The sequence below is a fragment of the Pteropus alecto genome, unplaced genomic scaffold, assembly GCF_000325575.1.
Source record: "Pteropus alecto unplaced genomic scaffold, ASM32557v1 scaffold8, whole genome shotgun sequence".
NCBI classification, from domain to species: Eukaryota; Metazoa; Chordata; class Mammalia; order Chiroptera; family Pteropodidae; genus Pteropus; species Pteropus alecto.
This window is the reverse complement of record NW_006494609.1, coordinates 7,711,231-7,721,947: the sequence shown is the minus strand read 5'-3', so window position 1 is coordinate 7,721,947 and position 10,717 is coordinate 7,711,231. Positions and strand designations below refer to the sequence as shown.

General features: G+C 39.9%; 1 protein-coding gene across 5 annotated transcripts in view; it reads right to left on the bottom strand.

Annotated features, from left to right (window-relative positions):
* TSHR (thyroid stimulating hormone receptor) overlaps positions 1-2,744 on the bottom strand; it is a 101,184-nt gene extending 98,440 nt beyond the window's left edge. For 2 of the 5 annotated variants that reach the window (XM_015599787.2, XM_025042120.1), the window contains exons 1-2: positions 2,592-2,744; positions 1,883-2,123 (exon numbers count right to left, since the gene is read on the bottom strand). In XM_015599787.2, the coding sequence (XP_015455273.1) occupies positions 1,883-2,052 (170 nt within the window). In that variant the 5' untranslated portion in view covers positions 2,053-2,123; positions 2,592-2,744. Of the gene's footprint in view, positions 1-1,882; positions 2,195-2,501 lie in introns of all 5 variants that reach the window. The other 3 variants (XM_006925497.3, XM_015599785.2, XM_015599786.2) reach the window with 3 other exon arrangements.
* Between the last annotated feature and the right edge of the window lie 7,973 nt (positions 2,745-10,717).

Sequence of the window (10,717 nt, the reverse complement as noted above, 5' to 3'; positions counted from 1 at the left end):
CCTCATCATTTGGTGGAATTATAAACAGGATGACTCCAAGTTCCCTTCCGCTGCCGTAGGCACATTTCTCTTCAAAGACTTAAAATACCGCCACGTTTAAAGAAGCCTCTGAAGAAGTGATGTCTCTGGCCTTCTTTCTCCCCAACACAGCGAACAATCTGAGACCAGCACATTCTTTCATTCATTCACTCATTCATTCATTCATTCATTCATTCATTCACGTAAGCTTTTTTTGTGTGTGTTGAACACCAAAGGAGTTCTAAGGTTGAGTACAGGGTCTCTGTGTCAGAGGAGCTCATATCCTTTCGGGTGGGCATGCAAAGAAATAACGAGTTACAGAAGAGCATGAAGTGTGTAAGGGCCAGGATAGGTTTGTGCACAGAATGCTAGGGAGAGGTAGCTCACCCAACCTCGGGGGCATGAATCAGGAGAAGCTTCCTGAAGAAACTGCCCCCTGGTATGGATCTTAGAATAGGCATTAGCCAGATGAAGAAAGGAGAAAAGTTGCTGTAGGCAGAGGAGATGAAATATGGGAGGGAAGGCAAAGGCAGTTTGTGAGAGCAAAGAACTTTGGGTAAAATGCCAGAAATTCTGTTCAGTAGGAATGGAAAGTCAGCAAATTAGGATCCATGAGGTCTGAGAGAAAGACTGGGCTTGGTCTTAGAGGATCCGGTAGGTTATACAAAAGACTTTTATCGTGGAGGCCACGAAGAGTCAATGTTGGGGTTTAATCAAGAATAAAGAACATCTTTTATTCTGTGGTGGTGACATGGAGAATAAAGCAGTATTTGGAGGTTATTGTACAAATTAATCCAGGTGAGATAAGGAACTGAGGCATCTCAGAGCACAGAAATACATGCTGTACCGCAATGTTCATCGCCTACTGTCGAATGTCCCTATGAGCTAAATTCTTGAGAAAAATCTCAAAGTACAACTTTACCGTTACTTTTTATTTATTTACATTCTCTTCAATAACCTGCACTTTCTTACCTTAACTGAGTTTAACCAGCCTAGGTCATGTTACTATTTTTCTTTCTGTTCAATTTTAAGCACTCAAGAAAGCCTTTTTTTCCTCTTGGTCTTCTCTACAATTATCCTTCCAATGATCATTGATTTAAATGTCTGTTAAGGAACATATATAAAACTTATTTAACATCAACTTTCTAATTTGGCAACATTTAACATGCAGATAAAAATGCACTTTCTGAAATCTCATCTCTTTATACATCTACCAGGCCTATCCCAAAAGAGATTTCTGGAATTACTATGTCAGTGGGCAGTTCACATTCGAGAAAGTAACTCAGATACTTCATACGAAGTTACCTTTATAGAAAATATAAAGGGTATATTCTAAAAAGAGCCTCTGATTAAATTTTTATCAACTATTTGAAGAATCAACAGACCAGCCAAGATAATTTCCCATCTAGAAAGACTAAAAGAAGAATTATATATGTATATTTGCAATTTCATATTACCCAAAATAAGAAAAAATTTCAGTTCTTGAGTTGCTATTAGTCTTATTAACATCTGAGATTAATAAGATTCAGCCAGAGAGAGGAGCAGGCCAAGTACAGGATAGCAGCTCTTGAGAAAGAACAACTCTCACTTTCATCTCGTACCAAGGTTTTGTTACCCTTTTCTGCGTTACTAATCAGTGCGGTGTCAGCAATCCCAAGCTGGGGCGAATGACTTTTTATTCACTACAGACAGACTGACAGACGGACAGACTGACAGACAGACAGAGACACACACACACACACACACACACACACACACACGCACACGCCTCTCTAGCCTATTTTCAAGTTTTTTGTGCACTTCCATCCACCCTTCCAGCTGCCCTTGGCCTCTGGGCCCTGCCTCTCCTCTCCCAGCTACTCACAGAGTCTGCGTGCTGGACGGCAGGCTGGGGATGCGCTGGATATCCTTGCAGGTGACTCTGAAGTCGTCCTCCTGGTGGCACTCGCAGGGCGAAGAAGGGCACCCTTTACCCCCCAGGCTCCTTGGCAGGGCGAGGAGCAGCACCAGCTGCAGCAAGGGCGTCGGCCTCATTTTCCACGGGTCGCCCAGGCTATCTCATCCTCCACGACCGTCTCAGCCCTCTGCGTCTTGGGTTCCGCCGGCTGGAGGAGAGAGGGTGGGGTGGGAGAAGAGAGGACTCGTTGGGGTTGCGATCTCAGCACCAAAGAGGAGGCTGGAGAGGGGACAGAAGAGGCTCTTAAGTGTTCCGTTTCCCTAGGTAACTTTACGCCCAAACAAGCCTATTGGCTTTACTTCCCTTGCCCGGAGCCGCGCAGCCCGCTCCGTCTGTTCCCGGACACCTAACACCGGTCCCGGCGGGCCCCTCCGCTTTCCAACCAGCCCCACGCGTTCCCTTCTCCCATTAGTCCCCTCCAAAGCCCAGTTTTGGCGCTCCCTCCTTTCCTGTCTCTAAACCCCACGGGCCACCTGTCCCCGTGGGTAGCCTACAAACGCTGTCTGCCGGGACACCCTGCACGCACTCTCTATCCCGAGAAAGTCCCCGCGGAATGGACTGTCCAGGGCGGACGGGGATCCTGCAGAACTTCAGCTCCTCCTGGCCTAATACGTACGTCTCCGCTGACGCCAGCCCCAGGTGCGGCAGAGGCCGGGGTGCGACACCCCTGGCGGATCCTTGCTGCTCCCAGACTTCAGCCCAAACCCGGACCGCTGGGCGCCAGCGACCACACTCGCGCAGAAATCTCGGCGAGGAGTCAGCCCCCTGGCGGCGAGGCTGGTGGGGACCTAGACTCTGGGGCCATCTGCTGGGCAGAATCGGGAACCGCAGAAACTGTTCTGGCGCCTGGAGGAAACGCTGAATTTAGCTTTGCGATATGAATTCGAAGATGGCGGGTAAATTCTGCTCCGCCCAGGAATTTTATTGAGCCATATATCTTCCCTTCCCCCCCACCTCCGAGAAGAAGGGGAGAGAAAGAATACTTAAGTGGCACACGATCACCTACTCATCATTCTTCACACAGTAGCCAAAAAATAATAATTTAAAATATAAATCATATTGTGCCAATTTCCCTCTTAAAGGCCTTCAATTGCTTACTAATTCTTCTTGGAATAAAAAGACTATCATCTCCTCATATACTGTATGTTTCCATTTATATGAATTTCTGGAACAGGAGGGAAAAGCTATGGTGATAGAAATCAGATTAATGTTTAGAGAAGACGAAATAAAAAACAGGAGAGAACTCGCAGGGGTTATGGAAATGTTCTATATGTTAATTCGACTGGAGATAAGTGAATGTTTTCTTTTATTAAAATTTATTGAGCTGTACACTTAAAATATGTATGTTGTAATGCTTACAGTGGCTTTATTCTTAATCCAAACTGGAAGCAATCCAAATGTACCTCAGCGAGGCAATGGATAAACAAACAGTGGCACGTGCATACACCCGGGAATACTATTCCGCAATAAAAAAAAAAAAGAAATAATTTTAAAAAGAAAAGTACATATAAATTCTAGAAGCCAAAGTTTGCTAATCCCTGTTCATCAAGATCCCGCTCTTACCATTCTGTACAATCTTATTTCACAATATGCTCCCCTGTTCTCTACGTTCAGCCACTTTGCTAGACCCGAAACAAAACTAGTTTATGGTCACCTCTGAGCTACTTGCAATGACTGAACTCTGTGCCTGGAACACTTTGTCCCCAGATCTTTGCATTATTCAAGTCTTAGTTTAAACATGACTTTTTCAGGACGGATTTCTCTGAAATTCCTGTCTAAAGTAATGATCCCCCATCATAATACCTTGTTTAACTGTCTCCAAAGCATTTATCGTTGATTATTATTACTGATTAATTTACTCATTTATTGCCTGTCTCTTGCTGCTCTCTCATCCCTATCAGGATATAAACTTCATGAAAACAGAAACCCTGCTGATTTTTTTTTTTTTTTTTGGCACTGTATTGCTGACACCAAGAACAATGCTTAGCTCAGAGTTGGTAAAGAATAAATTTTAAATGAGTGTGTTACCAGACCAAAGTCTGTGTGCCCAATGCTTTGAAAGGTGAAAACTCCAACTGTCAGGGTTTGGAATAAGGAAAGGTTTATTGATTGAGATAGAGAAAGTACCAACTGTGTTGCCTCAAATCTATCTTGCTCACTGGACCAGGCCAAAAGGTTTTAAGGGCTGAGGGGCGACAGGTAGGGTGAAGTGCTGGTGGGACAATTTTAATGGGAGGATCTTGGAACTTGGCCTTTTATGGTAAAGGGGTGTCAGCACTGGATCTCTCTTGGACAATGAACTCTTGGCTTCTGAGACGGTTCTGGTATTCGAGTTCCAGTTATGCCCTCGTCCTTTGGTTCAGTGTGTGTGTGTGTGTGTGTGTGTGTAGGGGAGGGAATTATGCTTTGGTTCCAGGTGCTGCTGGAGGCCAAAATTCTCTCTTCTGTGCATGCTTTGGCTATGTGACTTGTGGCTTCGGTCTGCTATCTCTGAAAAACAAACTCGGTACCTCATCAAACAGAATAGAACCATTTTGAGCTGGTTTTGTGGTTATAGTCAAACAGGTTTGCAATGCTTATGTCAGTTACTCATTGCAGCATAATCAATAACCCCAAAATGTAGAAGCTTAAAACAACATTTATTATCTTGGAATTTCTGTGGGGGAATTTAGGAGTGGCTTAACTAAATGCTCTGGTTCATGATCTATTTGAGGTTGTAAACAAAATGACAACCAGGGCTGCAGTTATCCAATAGCTTGGCTGCAATCTCACTAAATGCACTTATTTGGTCCAGTAGCTGTTTTGTAGATCCCAACAGATGAATTACATAGATGAATTGTGTTGTCCGAGAATAAGCAGTTTTACTTTTTCTTTTCCATTCTGGGTGATTTTCATATCTTTTTCTTATCTGATTGCACAGGTTATAACCTCCAGACAATTTTGAATGGAAAGAGAAAAGGCAGACATCTTCATCTTGCTCTTAACATAGGGGGAAATAATTTTTTCATCATTAAATATACTCTTACTTACACAGTTTCCGTAGATGCTTTTTATCAGGTTGAGGAGGTGTTTTGTCGATTTCTCATCTGCTTAGAGTTTTTAATCAGGACTGGGTGTTAGGTTTTGTTAAATTATTTTTCTACATCTATTGAGATGTGTCAGAAATTTTCTTTTCAGTTATTAAGATGGGGAATCACAGTAATTGATTTTTGAATGTTAAACCCCTTTTGCATTCCAGGAATAAATCCCACTTGATCCTGACGTATTAAGTTTTTTGTATTCTTGGATTAAATTTGCTAAAATTTTGTTTAGATGTTTTGCACAGATGTTCACAAGGGATAATGGCCTGTTATGTTCTTCTCTGTAATGTTTTTGTTTGGTTTTTGTATTGTGATAATTCTGCTACCATAGAATGAGTTAGAGAATATTCTCTCCTCTTTAAATTTCTATAAGAGTTTGTATAAGAATCAATATTATTTCTTTTTTATTTGGTAGAAGTCACCAGTGAAGCCATCTGAACCCTGAAGTTTACTTGTTGAAAGGTTTTTAACTACAATTTCGAAAAATAGATGTAGAGGTGTTTATTGTGACCTCTTTGTGTCTATATATTTAAAGTGCAAATAAATAGCCTAGAGTTGGGTTATGCCTTCTGTCTTCCTTTCTTTCTCTTTTCTAGGGTACAAAGTTTCCTTTAAATACTTCTTTGGGGCGGGGGAGGGGTCACCATACTCCTACGGAATCGTAGGTCTTTTACTTTGTTACACGCATCGTGCCATGAACGCACAGGGATGGGTTCCCGCAGAGCAGGTCTCTCTCCATTGGCTCTCGCGCGGTGAGCTGCTCTGGGCGGGGCAGGCTGGCGCCTCAGTTGAGCCCGGCACTTTTCTCTCTTCTTTTTTTCGTTATTTTCCTTCATACTTTTCAGGAAGCTCCCTCGGCTCTCAGAGCGCTTGATGTGCTTACTTCTCTTGGCAAGAACCTTGCCCTTAACTTGTTTGTTTACAATGCCAGCCGCAGGCGGGTAACACTGTAGACAGCTCCAACTTTGCCACGGTGAACAGTGGTGGGGCTTTCCTTTTAAACAGTGCCCATCCCCTAGATGTCTGCGACATCACCTTTCTTGTAGATTCTCACGCATGCGGCCAAAGGAGCAACTCCACGTTTTCTGAAAGGCCTGGAGAACACAGAGTGGGAGCCTCCTCCCCGCTTTGTGTTGGTCATTTTGGCGAATTACTGGAAGATGACGTTTTCGGCCATCAGGACGTTATGTTTTCAGTCTGACAACCTTTGCCTTTTATTTGGATTGCATAGATCATGTACATTTGATGGCATGATCGATATTAGTTTAAGTTAGTAATCTTACTACTAGTTTTATATTTGTCCCACTTGTTTTTTTGATGGCTTTTATTTTAAACCTCTTTGAGTTAATTCAGGAATTTTTATGATTCCATTTTATCATCTTCGTTGACTCTTAATTATAAGTCTTTGGTTATTATAGTGGTTGCTTCAGGGTTTTTACTATACATTTTAAATGATCAGAGGCTACCTTCAGTGGATATTACGTTACTGTAAGTGTGTTTTAAGAACCCTACAAAAGTATTACTTCCATCTCTTCTCTCCTGGCCTTTATGCTTCTGTCGCCATATATTTTACCTATACATAAGTTATAAACTCTATAAAACATTGTTCTTATCTTCATTAAGGTAGCCAATTATCTTTTAAAGAAATTTAAATCGGAAGAAAAGACTCACATATTTTTCAATTAGTTATTCTTTCTGGTCTTCGTTCCTTGGTGTAGATCTATATTTTCTACTGGTGTCACTTTCATTAACATTTCTTGTAGTCCAGGTCTGCTGGTTATAAATTATTACATCTTGTTTTGTGTCCGAAAAAGTGTTAATTTTGCCTTCATTTTTAAAGGATATCATTACTAGGTACGAAATTAGAGACTGAAAGTAGTTTTTCCTTTCAGGACTAAAAAAATATTGGACCACTCTCTTGTTACTTGCTTTGTTTCCAAGGGCAAACCTCTCGTAATTTCCTTTTATCTTTTGTAACATGCATTTTTTTCTCCCTCAGGTTCTTTTGTTATCACTGATTGAGAGTCATTTGATTATCATGTACCTTGATGTACTTTTCTTCATACTTTTTGTGCAGTATTTTGAGGTTCTTGGATTTGTGCGTTTATGGTTTTCATCAAATTTGGAAATTTTTAGCCATTATTTATCATATATATTTTTTCTGTTCTCTTATCTCTCTTGACTCTTTTGGGGATTCCAATTATTACACTTATAGTAGGCTAATTAAAGTTGTCTAAGAAAGAACTCATTAATGCTTTTTGCATTAAAAAATTTTCTTCGGCTCTATTGTTCATTTTGGATCATTTCTTTTGCCATGTCTCCAAATTCAGTGTTCTTTTATTTTTCTCTGAAATAGTTAATCTGCCACTAATCCCATCGGTATATGTTTTATATCAGATGAAATTTTGATATTAAGAAGTTCAGTTTGGGTCTTTTTCATATTTTCCGTCTCTATGTAACTTTTTGAACATCTAAAAGACAGTAACTATTTCCATGTCTGTGTTAGTTTCCTACGGCTGTTGTAACAAGCTGCCATTTACTTGATGGTTTAAAAGGACAGAAATTAATTTGCTCACAGTCTGAAGTCCCAAATCAAGGTGTTGGCAGGAGTGTGCTTTCTCTGAAGACTCTAGGGGAAATTGCTTCCGTGCCTCTTTCTAGCTTCTAATAGTTGCCAGCAGTCCTTGATGTCCCTTGGATTGCATCGCTCCAATCTCTACTCTGTATCACAAAATGCTCTGTGTGTCTGTGTGTCCTAAATTCTCTTTCATATAAAAAGACCAGTCACTGGATTAGAGTGGGCCCTAATCCAGGATGACCTCAATTTAATCTGAATATCTACAAAGACCCTATTTTCAAATAAAGTCACATCTACAGGTATTAGAATGTCAAGATTTTTTGGGGGGGGGTTATAATTCAACCCATAACAGGGTCTTCGTTTGATAATTTTGACGTCTTTGTCAGTTCTGGGTAGATTTAGATTGGTTGATTTTAATATGAACTGCATTTTCCTTCATTTTTTTGCATACTTGATAATCTTGCAATGGTAGATATTGTAAATTTTACCTCTTTTGGTGCTGTTTTCATGTAAATATTCTTGAGATTTGTTATTAGGTATGATTAAATTACTTGGAAATAGTTTGATATTTTCAGATCTCGCTTTCAAGGCTTGTGAGGTGGGACCAGAGTAGCATTTAATCTAGCACTAATTATTCTCCACTCCTGAGGCAAAGATTCTTCCAAGTAATCTACATAATACACCACGAATTAGGAGGTGTTCCATTCTGGCTGGTGGAAATAGTAATTTTGTCTTCCAAGTAATCTACATAATACACCACGAATTAGAAGGTGTTCCATTCTGGCTGGTGGAAATAGTCAGTAATTTTAGTCCTGTGCGAGTGACAGGTGCTTTTCCTTCCAATCTTGTTAGATGCTTCTTTCTCCAGCCTCTGTTTCTTCATGTGTATGTGATAATTGGTACCTGCTGAATGCTCCAAGGAGACCCTTCATAGTTCTCTGGAGTTTTCTATCTAGCATTCTCCTTTCCATTAGTTTGTCCCTGAGACTCCAGCTGCATTGGTTCCCCCATTCCCTGCCCCCAGACTCTCGTCTCTGTCTCCTCAATTCAAAGCATCCTCTAAGTTCTGCTAGGGTTCTTTCTGTTTGAACCATGACCCAGGAAGTCTCTCAAGGCAAGAAGTGGTGGTGATCACAAGGCTTACCTTATTTGTTTACTGTCTCTCAGGATCACTATCCTTCTTTATCTGATGTCCACTATCTTGAAAAGCATTGTTTCATACGTTTTGATTGTTTTTTAAATTAATTTTTAATTTTTTATTCTGGTGGGGGAGGGGGCGGTAAATCTGGTCTCTGCTTCACTGCTACTCCATCTTTGCTGGGACCATAAGTGGTATGCTGAAATCTGTAGCATTTTAATCAAGATTTAGACAGCATGAAATTGGCTTAGCAATGACCATGATGTAAGTAAAATCTTCTATGCCTACCACTTTCAATTCAGTAAAGTGGAATAAGCCTTCAGGATAGCCATGTACTAACAGCCTACTCAACAAATTGCTATGATAATCAATAAGGCAATTTTCTTTTCTTAGCATAATTTTTAAGCTGGGGCAAATAAACACATGAAATGAGAAGATGAATCAGTTTAAGTAAAGAGGAAAGTGTTTTCATTTAGGTCCATTAACCACACACAATAATTTTTAAAAATATAACAGATGAGTGAGGATAGCTATAGAACACTATATTTTTATTCTTGTAGAAGAGCCATTAGCATGGTCCAAATATCAGAAAGTGATGTTTAGCAATGAATTCCTGTTTTTCATCTTTTTTCAAAAGATACCTATTAAAGTGGAGCATAAGGTATATTAGTTAGCTACAATAAAAATGTTTTATAGTTTTGTATTTATACATAAATAGTTGTTCTTTTTGACTTAAATGCATACAAATTGCTGTGTTTTATATTTGTGATGCTCTTGACAGTGACAAACACTTATAATTAGTAAGCTTGTGGTTGAACAGAATATTATGGGATCAACAGTGCTTCTACACAGTGAATGGCTAAAGATGATTCTTTGAGTCATGGGCAACACTGTCTTTGCCACATCTTGTCTTTTATTTTGATTCTTAGATCTTCAGTTAGCTTGAAAACTTGATTCAGGAAGAGTCAATAACCATTTATGATTTTTTTTACTGGTGTAAAGAGAGTGGCTTTCACCATTGTCTTAGTTCAGAGAGAATTTTGAGTAGTTCTAAAAAATTAGGATAACCTTACTCGCAGCATTCCACTTTGGTGCTCTATCTTCTTTCTTATCATTTATAATTGTCCTATGATATTATAAGGGAGCTTGCATATCTGTGGTGGCTAGATAGAACCAAGCAATAGCCAATGGTGCAGATGGTCATTACATGTGCTGGACAATCACTAGGCAAAATGCAGGCTACTTTTCAAGGGACATCCTCCCTTAATGCCAGTGGGGCGACACCTAGGTTTGGGTTATGAATTGTACTTGAGTGAGTCGAAGTTGGGCACTCTATGAGGGTAGGCTTCCTAACAAACATTTTCATGTCTGCCCTGCAACTCTCCAACTCCCCTCCTCTCTGTTTCTTATCACATTCCCAGTCACGAATCCCCTTTCTTTCGGAGACTGCTCTTTTTCATTTTTCTTGGCTCTGAGCAACATGAGGACAGAAACTACGTTTTTTCCTCATTTTTACTGCATCTCCAGTGTCTAATACAATGTCTGGATCCTAGAAAGATTCAGCATACATTTGCTGAATTGAATGAATACAATTGTTTTGAAAAATTAAAATGTTAACAAATAAAGTTACTATTATGCTTCTACATATATATGGGACAATTTAATGGCTATTCTTAATTATCGTAATATCTGTGTCAAGTGGAGTGTATTCTTGAATATATCTACGAGCAAGCAGCTTGAAGACAGATGCGAATACACAGGTAGGTCCTTAGAATAATTATTTAATGTTCAAACTGGGTATGAAATAACATCTACCCCTCAGTGTTGGCCAGCAAAATATTTGAATGATTCTAATATATCAAATTTGTGTGTTAATTATTTGCGATTTTGTGTGTGTGAATGTGTGAGAGAGAGAAGAGAAGAGGAGAAGACGAGAGTAAGAGAGG